We start from the raw sequence: 16783 nt of genomic DNA on the forward strand, positions 1-16783 counted from the left end.
CCTGCCCTCCGCCTCCTCCACCCACGAGGCCGGACCTCTGGTGATCGACTCCAGCGATGCGACCTGTTTCTGCAGTGTGACAACTGAATCCTCCACTTCGGAGAGTCTGGTTTCAGCCTCAGTAATGCCTTCTATCACATTTCGAAGATCTTGCCGCAGGAGCGTGATGTCAGAGTCCACCTCTCCAATCTTTGTTTCCAATGCAACTCGGACTGTGTGATTGCTGCCATGAGCGCGGCATTGTCTGGGATGCCCCTTTGTGCCCATCCCTGGTCTGCAGTAGAGCCCCTCGGTCCAGTAAAGCGGTCTAGAGTGCTCTGCTTGGGGATCCTCCCACTGGTTTGTCCTTCGTCATAGTGGCGTTCGGATGCCTGTCTTCTAAAGTGGTGGTTTAGCTGCCACCCAGCCAGGCTTCTAGCACAAAACCCGGGGACTCAGCACACCTCCCGCCAATTTCCACTTCTCACAAGCTCAAGTGATTATGTCTGTTGCAGCTTCAGACCTCTGAACATACAAGACCCAGGTAGAAACCTCCCGCCCACAAACCGCACCGGGCGCTAGCCTGGCCGCTTCTGCGGACAGTCGTGTCCCCCCTCCACTAATGGGTGTCCCACTGTCCCTTTAGGTGCCACCTCCAGACAAGCAGGAAAGCCCACCGACACCCACACCAGACTCGACCGTCAATGCAATGTTCTGGCCCAGCTCTTCACAGCGAAGGACGCCTTGAAATTGTCTAGATGTCTCGGGGCAGCCCCCAATCACTGCTCCACTGGCTGACATCCACCAACGCACTGCTGATGGCAGATCAGGGCCTCTCGACGCTACACAGAGTTCCGTACTACCCCCAAATCGAACCTCCACTCAAGTCCCACAATCAGCGCTGCCTTCTCACCTGTATTGCGCGCACTCGGTTACTGACCGGGGCAATTTATAAAGGGGGGTAGGCCATGGTGTACTTCCCTTCCATGGCGTCGCTGCCTTTCTGCCCCTAGAGCAATTGCAAAGGGCCCGCGCGGCCCAATTGCTGTGGACCCACACAAGTCCAGTAAACTCCAATCGGCCGCTGCCCAGGAGGCGATGCCTCGTGCGCCGGCCCTCCGATCTTTAATGAGGTCTCAGCCACAGCCCCACAGCGCGCCGCACGGGCCCCTACTGGGCCCGTGAAGGAGTCCGATGCTCGGGCAGCCTGCCAAATAGATGCCCCCCACCTCGCGGCCTTACCTGGCCGCCGAGTACATATAATGGAGGCAGGAGGAAGGGAGGGGGGGGGGGGGAGAGAAGAGGACCACTCACCGGGTTTCCAACGTGGAGCTGCCCTCCACACAGCTGCCACTGTCACAGCCAGCCAGCCAGCCACCAGGGATTAGGTGCGTTCACCGCCAGACCTCACCGGCCTCTGGGCGAATCAGCACAGACACTTGCGTCTGCCCTCGCGGCCGCTCGGATGACTCCGCCGCGGGTTCGCCCACAAGGCCTCTCTGTTGCACCTCCTGACTGCTGCCGCAAACTCCTTAGTTCTCACTCTTCTCCGGCTCCGAGTACCGCCGTTCAGGTCTCGACCACTATAGGGAGTTTTGGTGTGGAATTCGACCGGCGAAACAGAATAAATGTATGATTTTGTCACTGGGCTGAGCAGAGCTCGCCTAACTCGCGTCCACCATGCTGGATCTCTAGGCCACGCCCCCCAAGCATGCTTCTTTTGCAATAAATCAGATACATCTGTAATGCAGAAAGCGAAAACAGATGATGTAGATGCTAATGTTCGTCAGTGTGCAGAGTTAGTACAATATACAGCAGTTATTGAAAAATTGGCTAAGGGTGATATGAAAGTACAAGATGCTGAATACCATTATAAATCTTTAGTTGGGCTCTATAACAGAGCACGCACTGTATGAAAGAAAAAAAACAAATCACCTAGTGAGACTTCAAGTATAAAGAATAGCTCTAGCCGAGATTATATCTTATCTGAAAGATTTGTGAGTGGGAGATGGCAAAACTATTTTCAAACTCTGTGATTTAGTAAACCTTTACACAAGCAGAGTAAAGCAGCTTGATTCCACTGCAGGTAAGTTAACTCAACAAAACTAAAGGAAAATTCTCAAAAATACAAGAGGTTTGAAGGCATACAATGAAGGAAGAGATGTCCTGTTAGCTGTCGAAGATGATATAGGAAACACAAGTATTTGGCTGTGACAAGTCAGATTTTGCCCCCATAAGTACTGCTAATGCAGCAAACATTGTTAGAAGGGAATGATGCAGAAATCTGGAAAATTCAATGGAACGTCTAGATATGATTGTAGAAACCCAGGAGTTCTGCAATTGCTTCTTGCCCTTATTAAAATGTTACTTGATGGATCTGACGTAAGCGATCAGTATTCCTGTGAAACAGTCCCTATCCATATAGCATTGTCTATTTTCAAATTACTGATGGTTAGCTGTGTAAAGAATACAAGAACAGGCGTTGTCCTAGTCATAACAGCAACTAAGAAACTCCTCTGTCCATATAGATTGCTTTCATCAATACTAATATGGCAAAGTCAAACCAGATTTAAAATCTTCCAGTACTGTATACAAATATCAAACCAGCTTCAATCAACAATACAGATTATCATCTTCCATTATTATCTGTAGTAGTTGATCGCCTAAGTGATCTAATTGATACTGCTAACACGTATTCAAACAACAGCAAAGGTGCACCACAGAAATTGTAACAGTTGTAATAATAATGATCAATCTTGAAGATGTTGGAGTTCTTCTTCAAATCCTTTATTTTCAAAACATTTAGTCAAACATAAACAGCCGACGCGTTTCGTCCCAAACTGGGACTTCTTCAGGGCTTTAAGTTAGTCGGACGTCGCGTGCCTGGGAGAAGAAATAGAAGCGTGGTCCCGGGATCACCTTGCCAGCTACAATATATCCTATTATTTAGGTTCTTCCCGACGCCGCTGCGGGTGTTGGTCAGGACGAGGGCTGTGGATGGGCGCCGGCCGCTTTTGACTATAACGGCCTGCTGGGATACAGTGCCCACACCCTCCTCCATAGGACTCACAGGACCTCCAGTCCAACATCATTTACACATCTAACTCAGATATAATAATAGCGTCGGGAAGAACCTAAATAATAGGATATATTGTAGCTGGCAAGGTGATCCCGGGACCACGCTTCTATTTCTTCTCCCAGGCACGCGACGTCCGACTAACTTAAAGCCCTGAAGAAGTCCCAGTTTGGGACGAAACGCGTCGGCTGTTTATGTTTGACTAAATGTTTTGAAAATAAAGGATTTGAAGAAGAACTCCAACATCTTCAAGATTGATCATTATTATTACAACTGTTACAATTTCTGTGGTGCACCTTTGCTGTTGTTTGAATTCTAAAAAATTCCCTAGGAAAAAGGCACAGTGATGATGGGTACCACTCAGTGTGCACACAGTCCCCTTGTTTGAACTTAAGGGTTAAAATATTTCATGGGGGAAAGATAGTCAGGTGCTTAGTCTAGAAAGGGTCCATCATCTTTGTAGTTTCTGACTGCTAACACGTATGTATAAAAATGGCATGAACGAGTGATCTGCAATGCTGAGAGTGGAAATATTTCCTTTGACGAAAGCACATCTTGGGCATATCATACATCATTGCTACCACCTATCAATAGACCACTGTTAACTACTGCATGGTTGCTGCTGTTTACAGAAAGTGCTCATTCTAAATCCATTGTCTTGCATTGCATGAAAGTCATTAAAGAGTCTGTTCATTATCTCAATCCATGACAAACACCTATTATTTTAATGGGCCAACCACAAATTCAATGGGATGTACCACATCTATATGGTGAAGACAAATATGTTGTGATGAGGGGGGGACTTAATATCAAAATTACTTTCTTAAAAGTACATAGAGACTGCCTTTCGAATAGGGGATGGACAAGTATGTTAGTGTGAACATCACCACAATAGGAAAAGCTGATGATATATTGAAGGTTTCCCAGTTAACCCGTACACGTCATGCGCATCAAATTGCTGTTCCTGCACTGTACTTATTAAGAGGAAGGCTTATCAAAGTTATCTTGCATCCAGACAGCCCCATGAAGAAATAAGGCATTTTTATAACTGGATTAAGGGGAAATCAAACAAGCACCCACACTTCCAATTTTGGACAATTGTTATGGATTCGTGACATGAGGACACAAGCAGAACGCCACCCAAACATTCACTCAGAGTTTTGTAAAAGAAAGTTTGTTGTCAATAAAAGCACCCGCACATTCTCATCAATTGCTCTAGAGCAACATCATGAGCTGGAAAATGCTATTGCGGTGCTGTAGTCTTGATGAGAAATCCAGGAGTTCTCAGAAGATGGATGATATCTGGGCCAGAGAATTCCAGAGTTGTAAATGAATTTGAACAAAAATTCATGTATGCCCCCACCCGAAAAACAACATTTGCCACCATGAACAAATACCTAGTGTACAGAAATATTTTGCAAAAGATGTCAAATCTCTACTGTACCCAATTGAGGAAATTGGTAAACCGTTTATGGAGGAGAGCTGTGATCTATGCAATCTGGACAACAACGAAGTTATGCCTGATACAGTTATCATGTCAGTGAAAACAGCACATGAACTAAGTAGATCGCAATATCATTTTCATGAGGTGTTGCAAAGGTGTTCAGAGCCCATAACAGATAAATACCAAGGAACCTACTTCAATTACTCAACCTGTTTAACACGTCTGAGTCCAAAGACAAACTATTCCTTGTTAAAAAGTAATTGCACTCTGTTTGCTAGATTATATATCGGTTGTCAGGCAAGAAATGGTAATGTGGAAGGATTTTTCAAGCAGGAGAATCAGTCTTTTCCGCCATCTATATCTGTGAATAAGAAACTCAGACAAGGACAGAAGTCACAGCCATTGGACTGCGTAGCAGGAAGTGCCACCATACATAACTCTGCTCCAGAGGTGGATGTAAATATATTAGATGGTGCAGCTATAGTAAATATGCTACCTTCCAAGTCCAACATTTAATGATAAGCTTCAACAGTTTTTATACCCTTACATAGTAACTCAAGCGAGGAAAGTGAAATGATTGGATCTTGTGTGGAATATATATGTTACTGGAAGCATCAAGCAAAGTGTTTGAGAAAAAAGAGGTGAGGTTCTTCGCAAGCAAGTTGAACCTAGCACTCCTGTACCCAAAGATTGACATAGTTTCCTTAGACAAGAAGAACACAAAACAGAGTCGCTTGGTTTACTGGGTAGGCATGTGCAACTTATTAACATCGAAGGGAAACAAGAAATTGTCACCAGTCAGGATAAAATTGCAAGTTCCACACCAATTATGAATTTCAAAATTATATCGCCTTGCAATCATGCGGAAGCAGACACACAAGTTATGCTTCAGTCTTTTCATGCAGCAACTGAAGGTCATCCCAAAATAACGATTCGTACAGTAGATATCGATGAAGTTATTCTTGCGATTGCTAATTTTAAAAACATTGGATGTCAAGAATTGCGGTTATCATTTGGTACAGGAAAAAGTTTTGCTGTATACAAGCTCACAGTATTACAGCAAGCTTAGGCGTTGATATATGTGAATCTCTGCCCTTTTTCCATGCTGTTACCGGTTGCGACACCACGTCAGCTTTCAATTGGTAAGGGAACAAAAGGAGCTTACGACACCTGGATGTCCATTAATTGTTATTTTTGCTATCTTCTTCTACTCCAGCATTTAAATTTCTGTCAGATTGACAAAGTTATGTTGATTCTGTTTACTTCTGAAATGTCGAGAGATTAATTGTACTAATGTATAACTGCACTTGTCCATTGTATGAAATAAACAGTGCTCTCCAATCCATGGTTGCAAGTGGCAACAGCACTATTGAAAACATCCCACTGTTAGACCTGTCATCCAGAGGGTGGTCTTTCCCCAGACTTTTTGCCTTCTACTTCCTTTTTTTGCTGAATCATTTGTTGTCTTTAGGACTCTGTGCACTTTACCACTACTAACCAGAGCTAAAGTGCATGTGCTACTCCCCTAAACATGGTGACATTGGTGTGTACCTGATTGGCATATTTGCTTTACTAGTAAGTCCCATGTAAAGTAGTATAACATACCCTGGGTCTGTAAGTCAAATGCTACTAGTGGACCTGCAGCACTGATTGTGCCACCCACAGAAGTAACCTTTACAAACTGTCTCAGGCCTGCCATTGCAGTGCCTGTGTGTGCTACTACTTGTCAAGCCTTAAACTCCCCTTTTATTACATATACGTCACTCTTTAAGGTAGGCCATAAATAACCTTAAAGGCAGGGTGCTATGTAAGTAGTAAGTCATGTATTTTTATTGTTTTAATGTCCTGGTAGTGACATTTTGCTTCTCACTACTGTGAGGCCTAACCCTCTCATAGGCCAGCGTTGGGAATTCTTTAATAGACTTTTCAGCTGTAATTCCTGCTCAGAGAGGAGAAGCTTTTTCATGTTTCATATCATTGGAATGCCAAGTGAACATTTCTCTGCACTTACTGCTCTATATGCTTGTCAGCCTGTCTTCAATACATGGAACACTCTAAAGAAGGCTTTTTAGTGATCAGGGAAATTTCTTGGTGCTCTGCTAATTGACGCAAGTGTCTGGATGAAAAACAAATCAGTATGGTGCAACCAGGTGAGGGGATAAGCCCTGTAACCACAACCCAGAACACAGTGATCGGCCATGAGGGATCCTGGCTTGCAAGCCGAAGATCTCCTACGTTTTGGGAATTATCCGTTTCATAACAGTCTCTCCCTCACGGCGCCCGCTACACAGTATTACCGATGCCTAACACAGGTTACAAACAACTTTTCTCCATCAATCCAGGACTTTATCAGAACGTGCTGGATGTTCTTTTTCACTGCACATTTGGTACCCCTAGAGTCAGCCAAATCTACTGGAGTGTTTAGCCCAGCCGGGTTGGAATTATCACCGGCTGAGGGACGACCAAGACAACCATCCTCTGTATATAGCCCTGAGGAAGTTGCGGAATTATTTTCCAATTGCGACAAAACACGTGTTGGCTGGTTTTCTTCTGTTCGTTGGCTCTAAACTAAAGAGAAATTAAAAGACTGAACATCATCCAACTCGTCTGAAGGAGAGGCTTATCTGCATTTTGATGGGTCTTCTTGGGCAAGGAGGAATGAGAGCGGCTGACACTTACACTTTAATGGGTAGTGTTTTAACACTCAAAGAACTGATCTACACCCCACAAATAGCCTTGCAGACACAACTGGGTTGAAAGGGATTCTTGTGCGCTTCAGAGAGCTGCTTTGAATTTACCCCCTACATCAAAGGCACTTTTAGGTATAAGTACTGGGTCTCTGATCCCCTACAATCAGACACTTCTGGATCTTGAACTGAACCTCTGTCAGAAGGACTGATGTCCTGCATAAAGGACTCAACTGGACTGCTTTTCTGGAAGGACTGCTTTTATGCTTGTTGCCCCGCTGCCTGTTTCTCCCTGACTCTGTTGAAGGAGAGCTGGAATCTGCCTTCTCTCTAAGTAATCATCAAGGACTTGCAAACTTGACTCCGGTTTTCTGAAGTCTCAGGGACACAAACAACGTACTGAAATTCTGCTGGTGCTGCTGGACTCTGCCTTCTGTGAATCCTTCTCTTGCCTGAGGTGCCCTCTCCAAGTTTTGGGCCTCAGAAATGGGTTCTGCAGCTGTCTAGCTGCAAAACCAACGCATCGTCACCTTTGCGCCGATTGAAACAGAAGCATTGCTATTTGACACAGAGGCTGTTAGACGACAGCGGTTCTGCAACCTGCGAGTGCCGACAATGATGCTCTGCGCAGCTCTACAACGACTCATTGCCTTCCCCTCAGCCAAGCTCAACGATGACACAGCGACCCAACTGCATGGTGAAGATCCATGCATCATGCCCCCAGCGTTGATGTTTTGCTTCCTCTAAGGTACTTTCCTAGTGTGCCCTGCGTGGGTCCTGTAGCTAACATGCCCTTCATCGCGATCGGCCTGAACTTTGGATTTGCACTGGTCCCTTGTGACCTCAAGTACATTTTTAAAAGTTAGTGACTTCTAAGCACTGATTTTGCATTTTAGTTTAAAAAATTCATATCTCGACTTCAACTGATTGGATGTTTGTTGTTTTGGTATTATTTTGCTCAGATAAATATTTTACATTTGTCTAAACATGTGTGGAGACCTTTTGTGGAATATTTATTGTGTTACTGTGTGTGTGTGTTGCACAAATAGTTTATACATTGACTCTTTAGATAAGCCTGACTACACTGTGCTTAGCTTAAAAAGGGTGAGCACAGGTTATCTTCTAGTGTGTACCTAGCTTACCCTGACTAGAGTGGTGGTTCCTGCCTGGCCTGGGTGCATACCTCAGCCAACCAGGAATCCCATTTCTAACACCGATCTACACAAGAATCTCTTCTTCAACATGTAAAACAATCTGTGTACCAAGGAGGCCATGTTTGGGGTCAGACTTAAGTGCTCATGCAAGAATTGCCAAATTTAAGATATTGGGGCTGAAAGCAGATTGATGGAGTAATGGTAGCACACTGGACAACCATTCTGGAAGCATCTGAGGCCTACAAAGAAATAATTTTTTGTGGGTGCAAAAAGTCATGCCAAAATCAATACAAATGCTCAAAGGTGAGCCTTCAGTGCACCGACCTTTGCTTTTGCAGTGAAACTGTTATCAGGACTAAGACAGTATACAAACTCGAAACATCATTGTTTCATATTATAGAAAGGTTATCAGAGTTTAATACAGTCTTGTAAGGTTTAATTACAATGGAAACACTATCCACATGTTTGTTCATAGTATGTGTTGTAAGAATACAAATAATGCAAATTATAAATTTATTTTAGCTGCAGTGTTACGTATTCCTGTCGTACTTATTGGCGGCCATTTCGGTTTTATCTTTATGACGTAACACTCTAGATCCAACATGGGCATGAACATGACATGCACTGACATGTGCACATGAACTTTTGTGCCAAATTTGATGCAAATCAGAAGATTTAAAATGATTTGTTGATATTTGTCGGCCATCTTGTATTTCGATTAGACTATATGACGTCATAGGCAAGATCCAATTGGGGTCTTGCCCTTATATGATTACTATCACAAAGACAAATGTCTGTATCAACTTTTCAATCTAGCAGCTATATTAATACAAACTACCTTGAAGTGTTCCAGACTGGCATTGAACATGGTGAAAAGATTTTTATCACTGTGGATGAAACCTCAGAGTTGTACATGGATCCAGCACTGAAATAACTTATCATATTTTGCGAACAGCAAATAGACGAGTCTGCTGTACTACCATTGCTGATCTGGATGTTTTAGAAACCTTCATTAATTTTTTAATTACAGTATTGCACCAAATCAAGCTTGATAAGATTGTTAAGAACTGGAGTCATGTTGTATGCGTCTTCAGCGATTCTGCTAGCTAAATTGTAAGTAAGCTATTCAAGTTACCTAGAAGTGAAGTGAGAAGCAGACTAGGTGGTCGCTGAAGCCAGCTACTCAATACCACCTTGTGTTCGTAGAAGCTAGGGCACTGGCGCATAAAGGGTGTTTTGGTGTGAAAGGGAAGAGTTTCCAGATTATTTGGCAAGATGTGTTCATTTAGGAGGACCATGGAGACCCCGCGCACCTAGCAACATTGCACTTAGCAGGACTTTGTAGTCGACAGTTCATCCACCGTTTCTCTGCTCCCTCACTTTTTATATTTTCTCCCTGCGCTCCACCTCCTTCAGCACAGAGTTAAAATTTTTGCATGTACCTCTCTTTGTTCTCAAACGTTACTTGTACCCCTCTTGCAATCTCTCTACCTTCTTCTGGTGGTCTCCAAAGTAACAACCTCTCCACTCTTCAGCACCGTCCTTCCTGAGGGTATTCTAGGTGCACCACACTTACCTTGCTAACAGTCCAACTGAATAGTTTATAAAGTATGTTGAGATTTAGTTTATGCTTGCTGAGTTATTCAAAAGTGACTTTTTCTTTAATTTAAAAGTGCTGCCGTCTATTTTCCCCAATTACTATTCCCGAAGGGCATGATGGTAGAATTAATTGGGTGCTACACATCAGTGAGCTACAGTGCTTCGCTTTACTCCCTATCCCCCTTGCCTGTTTTTACCACTATAGTTTGACTGCATGCAGGTTAATGGTCACTCTAGTTAGTGGGGAAGGAGCTGGTGAAGATTATCACCGTCCTCCACCAGTTCCTTACCATCTGCTCATCACAAGACAAATTACGTGAAGACCCATCACCAAGAAGTCGAGTGCAAGGCCTTCCCAGTCAGAGACTCATGCTATTTACTAGAAATGTTTTAAAAGCCAGCTGACTTTGTTGTACATTATCAAACACACCGAAGGTGATGAGAGGTATGTTTGCACATCATCTAAACCACTGACAATCACTCTGGGTAGCATTCCAGCCCATCCTTCCTCACCCACAGTTCCACTTCAGACAGAGGCCAGTCCCATGCAAATCAGCACTGATCCTCTTCTCCAAGGGAACAGATCATCCTGAACTGCCACAGGACTCAAGTTGCACTCTACCGATGAGGCCTTAAAAGGCTGAAACCAGTCCGAGTATGCTTGAATACACGGTTAGAAGGGCCTGGCCTGGCAGTTTGCCCTGGACGGTTCCAATGGTGCAGGACCAAGGCTGCTTTGCATGTGGCTCTCTCCTGTCTGAGGTGGCATGGTGGGCAAACAAAAATAATGACTGGGTTGGTTGGTGTCTGGAGTAATTACCAGCCGTTGAGATGAATTCCAAATGTCCCCCATTCACTTTTTTGTTTCCTTAGTTGTACATTAGGCACCCTATTTAGAGTGCATCTTAGCTCAAAAGGAAATATTTATCAGTTCGCAACTTCTAAAGCATAAAAGAGAAAGTGATTCCAATTGCATCGTTCAGAAGGTGTTTTCTGTGCTTGGGGCAGTGAGTGCGACCCTCTCCATGAGGGGACTGCTCACAGATTTTCTTCTGAGTGCTGATACAAAAGGCTATAAGTGCAGAGCCCTTGGAACATACATTCAGAGTGAGGTTAAAAAAGTATATTGAATCCTTTACTTTCTACAAGAGAATATGACTGCAGTCGCATAGTTCACATTCAAAAGTTAGACTCAGAAAAGCATGATCTAACATATGATTGACCTTGAAGTAAAACTTGATAAAAAGCTGGGGGACGCTTTCAATGACGTTGGTCTTGCAACATGTTGACTGCTGAAGTCTTTGCCAGTTAGTAGTCAAAGAACTGTACAGGATAAGTTACAGATATTTTATGCAACAATGTATGAAAAAATGGCAAGAGAGGTTGTGTTGCAATATCCGTCTAGAACACGATTTCATTTCAATGAAGCATCTTTATGGTGCTCGCTGCAGGTTCTTGACCTATTTTTCAAATAAAGTTTTCCATATTATGACTTATTGGTGTGCCAAACACGCAAGTACTACAAAAACTGGAAAAAACAAGGGGGCATATTATCAAGGGGGTTTATCTCCGCTTTTTTGGCTTTAAAAGCCAAGAAAGCGGAGATAAAATTATCTCCCTATTACCTAGCTGTCGCTAACACCAGTTAGCGACAGCTAGTAGGAGATAGCGACCATCTTGGGCCCCGCTTTTCATGTCAGTGATGTTTATCACTAATGACATGCAAAGTGGGCGTGCCAAGATGTTAGCGACTGGAAACAGTCGCTAACATCGCTATCTCCTATTACCAACTTTTGGAGATATTCGCGCTAAGCGCAAATATCTCCAAAAGCTAACACCTGCCCTGAGCAGTTCTTAGCCATGTTATCCAATGGAAGGTGGATAACATGGCTAAGAGCATTAGCTCGGTAATGCATGAATATCGCTGACTTTTCAGCGATATTCATGCATTGCGGACGATTTTTATCGCATTTGCGATAAACCTTGGTAATACCAAGGTTTATCTGCGATAAAAATCGCCGCAGGTCGGCGATACATTTTTGTCTCTAACAAAGCAATAGCGATAATTATCGCTATTGCTTGGTAATATGCCCCAAGGTTTCTCCAACTTTTTGTGACTTCAAAATATATAAACACAGATAACCCTTGAATATGAGAATTTTGGGAAATATTGGAAAATACCCAAAGTAAACAAATAAACACTTAACACAGGAAAGCGTAGGCATGATGTAATTATGGGCACTTGCTCTTCCATAGCCCATGGCTTAAGCTTCATAGGGCTTTGGCTCCTCGGGGAACAGACTTCAGGCTCCAGCAGAAATGTATTCTGATGTTAGGCCCTGAAATGATTTTACAGCTTCCCAAACAGTTCTTGTAGTGATGGTGCAGTATGATATCAAGTTCCTGGAGTAATCTCACAGCCTAATGACAAATTCTTTGAGTGATATCATATTTTGAAATCGGATTGGTAGGCTAGGGACACAATAATGGCAGGTGCCTGGGTGAAGTCAAAGTATGATATCATGTCACTGGGGTGATGTCACTATTGATTTTGAGCTCCTGGAGCAATGTGCCCGTGTGACTTCACCTCTCAGGAACTGTGTTATCACTTCAGGAATCGAACTTTAGACTACAGATTCACACTAGTAACCTAATATCAGACAAATACATCATTCTCTGATATCAGAATCACCATTGATGGGACGCAAATGATCCTGCATCTCTATGGAACCCAGCACTGTGCTAAAATGCTTGGAAAGTTGCAGTATATTTCTTCCAAATTTTTCTTCCAAATTTTTGTCTCAAAAACATGGTCTTAAGACCCGAAGCGTAGTTCTAAGGTCAGGTGAAGCACACAAAGGGCACCCCCACTTGAGAGTGACTACAGTTCTCTTCCTGGGTTGAAAGGAACTGGAAGTGGTGGGCACAAATGATTATAATCAGAGAGGAGGGACACTTTTCTCGATTGATTTCAAGCTGATAATCACACTGTCTCAAGATGCTACTAATGCTCCAGTCCTGCTTATTAGAGGTGGCTGAAAGGAAGAGCCTGAGCTGTTTGAAGATTAACGCAGGGAAAACCAAGGTTCTCATCCTTGGAAAACAGTCTACAATTTGGTCTACGGCCTGGTGGCCTGACTATCTAGGCAAGTTGCCTACACCTAAGCCAAAAGTGAAAAACCTAGGAATCTGGTTTCACTCGGAATTATCTTTTGACAATCAAATTACGAGTCTCGCAGGGCAATGCGTTGGGATCTTAATGACCTTAAAATATATATATTGTCTTTATGCCAGAAGCATCCAGAAATACAGTGATCCTGTCTTTAATCATGTCGAGGCTGGATTACTGCAATGTCCTGTATCTCGGGGTGTCACAGGCACGATTAGGAAGACAAGCCTCTGGAATTCAGATCTGTATCTATCTGTCAAGGATTAAAATAGGACAGGAACACTAACTCACTGTTCCAGAGATATGTCTCTGGCCAGTGTACAAGCTGGATACCGCAGTGCTGAAGTTAAGAATTCTGAGTTTCAGGACTGGGGTCCTTGAGAGCCGACTCTGCACTTCTGCCAGGTCGGGGACAGCACTTGAAAAGAGGCCCAATGTGGAGGAACTGTATGCTGGATTTGGGGGATTACTGGACTGCATCAGCTAGAGAACTGTGCATGGGACTTGGTAGAAGGTCAGGGTGACTCTGCTTTAAAGGAGGAAGCCGACTTAGATTGAAGGGAATGATAGGAGTCTATCCCTGCAGGAGGAAAAGCTGCCCAGAGGAGGGACTCACAGGCCAGTGGCCTGCTGTCTGAGAAGGCTGGCCAGAAAACCAGGGAATCATCTGTAAAAACTGCGAGGTGGGCAGAGAGTTCAGCTCTACAAGGAACTGTGCTGAGCTGATTTGCCTGAAAACGTCAGTCTGTGCCTATGATTGCCAGCAAACGGACCTCGGATATCCTTCAGGGTCTGGGAGTGTTCAGTGGAGTCGTGAGTGAGTTGCTAAACGTTCAAACCCCACAACCTGCACCCAAAACATCCAGTGGTTGTACAGATATTTGAATGTAAAGCTCTGCTTCAAGGGAGCCTTTGTGTGCATGCTTGTAAGGAGTATGCCAGGAAGGAAACTACAAACTCTTTACTCGCCTGGTGTACCACATGAGCCCTGTTGTATAAGCCGTGAGTTACTGATTGTGAAGAAGCCTTTGATAAAGCCAATAGGCAGAAGCCTATCTCTGGGGAAAGACATCTGTTGAAGTCTGTAGGCAGAGGGTGGTTTATCATGAAAACCTGTAGCTAGGCCAATAGGCAGTGGCTTATTAAGAATGAAAACCTTTTGTCACAGTTTACACGCAGCGTTTTATCGACCGTGGAAGCTTGCTGCCAAAGCCTACAGTCGTGGTTTATTAATGATACAAAAACCCCTTTCCAAAGCCAATAGGTCTGCCATTCTACCTGTTATTTTGTATTGCATGCTTAGTACTTAGCAGGGTGCAGAATAAAGTGTTATTTTCTTTTCAAAGTAAAAATACTGGCAGGAGCTGCAGAGCTATTGATTGGTATTATTGTCTCTGATGAGTTCTGAGATCTTAGCATACACCACCTCCCTTAGTAAGGCCTGGACTTGTATCCTTCATGACTTTGAGGCCTAAGTAATAAAGGGTGGTACTTGCAACTCAGATTTGAATCTAATACTAAGGCAGATTCAAGACACAGAGCTAAAAAGCTCCAACTGACACAACTGGTTCCTGGTAATGCCTGAAAGTACTGTCATCCCTTCAACCAGTTCCCATACCCGCGTAAAAAATTAAGGATTTGTACTCTATATGACAAATGTATCATCAGCAGAAGCCCACTGATCAAGGGAAAAGTCCATATCATGTCATTATTGCTCTGGCACTAAAATTACAACCTGCACGACTTATAGTTAAGTTAGTCTAACAAAGGGAAAAGAAAGGTTTGTAATTCTGAGAGCTGGCATAAAACAAAAATAGTTTTCAAAGAAATGCCAAGCAGCAACCAATATGTTGGCAATTTCTGGTTAGTAGTGATCGAGGACAGCAGAGTACTTACCGTGTGCTTTGGATTCAGTGTAGGAGGGGCTCTCGTCAGAGGCATGCACCTGAGATACACACGCGCCCTGGCTGAGGTACGAGGCTGCCGCAGGGTAATAGGAGTGCATCCTGTACTGGGAACTGACATGGCTGGACAAGCGACCTTCTGGGGACTTCATCTGGTAAGGAAAGGAGAGCAAACTTAAAATGGAAGACACTAGGCCTCGGGCATGTATTCTTCTGCCTCTTTGATAGAATTATAACAAACAGTTATTAAATATATGATACAAACAAATTGTGCAAAATATTCCATCAATCGAATTGCAGGTAACCAAAATATGTGTAGTAGAGTAACATTATAATTTAATACATTAGGAAATAGTCATTGTGGTTACGCTATGCTCAGTAGTGCAGGAACAATTTTCAGAATGGGGGTGCTGTTATTAGAGTTACATCACTGAACTCATAGGGATTGTAAAAATCCAAGCGTTACACAATGAACAAGTCTAGAAAATGAGCCACACCTATTCAGCAACAAAGTGATAAGGATGCAGTATTTAGCTGGTAGTGCACTTTGGCGTACACTGTCGGAAATATATTATTAAAGCATGATGTGCTACAGCACTGTCATTAACAGACCGGATATTCTCCATTGAAATGGCCGCTTAATTGGTACAGCTGCATTTTACGGATAAAACTATCAGCTAGATTCATCAAAGTCCCGATTTGCGAGTCCTTAATAGCGATTATTAAGGAATCACTATTAAGGACTTGCAAATCGGGATTCATGTAGGAATCGCTAAATAAATTGCGATTCCTACACATTCCTTATTTGCGATTAGCAAATTGCTAATCGCAAATAAGGAATAACTCCCCATTCATTCCTATGGGCCTGCCCATAGGAATGAATGGGGAGTTATTCCTTATTTGCGATTAGCAATTTGCTAATCGCAAATAAGGATGCGATTTCAAGTGTGCCAGGGGTGTCCAAAGGACACCCTGTAGCACCCCTGAAATGTAATCTACATTGGTGTTTCGCACACACATGTCCAAAGGACATGTGTGTGTGTGTGTAACATGCAACTTAGAAAAATGCATTTAAATGCATTTTTCTAAATTTTCGCTATTTACCACGAGGTTTGACTTCGTGGTAAATAGCGCTCCTAAATTGCGAATTCGCAATTTTTAAATGTTTCATGAATAGCATTTAAGGAATCTCTGATGAGATTCCTTAAATGCTAATCCTCGCAAATTTGCGAATTCTGTATTAGCGATTTTTGCATTTGGGATGATGAATCCCAAATGCAAAAATTGCACTCGCAAAGGGCCAGATTCTCAGAATCTGGCCCTTTTGCGAGTGCATTTCGCTTGATGAATCTGGCTGTAAATAGTGAACAAATAATATTTGGGAACCAGCTTTCTGCGAATATTTGTCATTTGTGCACCCCAAAGCATAGTGCCTCTTGACTTGTTTGATCTTATTAAAATCTTTGCTTCCATCACATTTAAGAACTACAAAGAAACACCATTTGGAAACATTAGCACAGTTCATTTATAGGTATTTACATTTTGCTGCCTGTTGGAAAAAATGACATCCTACAGTCTTTCCTTTCACAAAACAAAGATTAACAGAAAGTTCACTTTCCAAAATTCTCCCACTATACAGTTAATGAAAGGTGAATACCAATTTCCATGTAAAAAGAATAAGCAGCCTTTTGTAAGAAAACAGCCTTACATTTGACCACTCTTTCTGAAAGCACAGTAAATGTGACAAGCTAAAATAACTTTTAAAGACATC

The 16783-nt window shown here is 43.1% G+C and overlaps 1 protein-coding gene across 1 annotated transcript in view; it reads right to left on the minus strand.

The window, feature by feature from the left end:
- The window catches only part of DMRT1 (doublesex and mab-3 related transcription factor 1), a 792987-nt gene that overhangs the window by 182482 nt on the left and 593722 nt on the right, over positions 1-16783 (minus strand). The window contains exon 4 of the mRNA XM_086961223.1: positions 15005-15164. Within this exon, the coding sequence (XP_086817349.1) occupies positions 15005-15164 (160 nt within the window). The remainder of the gene's footprint in view (positions 1-15004; positions 15165-16783) is intronic.

Source organism: Lissotriton vulgaris, chromosome 3_1 (assembly GCF_964263255.1).
Source record: "Lissotriton vulgaris chromosome 3_1, aLisVul1.2, whole genome shotgun sequence".
Lineage (NCBI taxonomy): Eukaryota > Metazoa > Chordata > Amphibia > Caudata > Salamandridae > Lissotriton > Lissotriton vulgaris.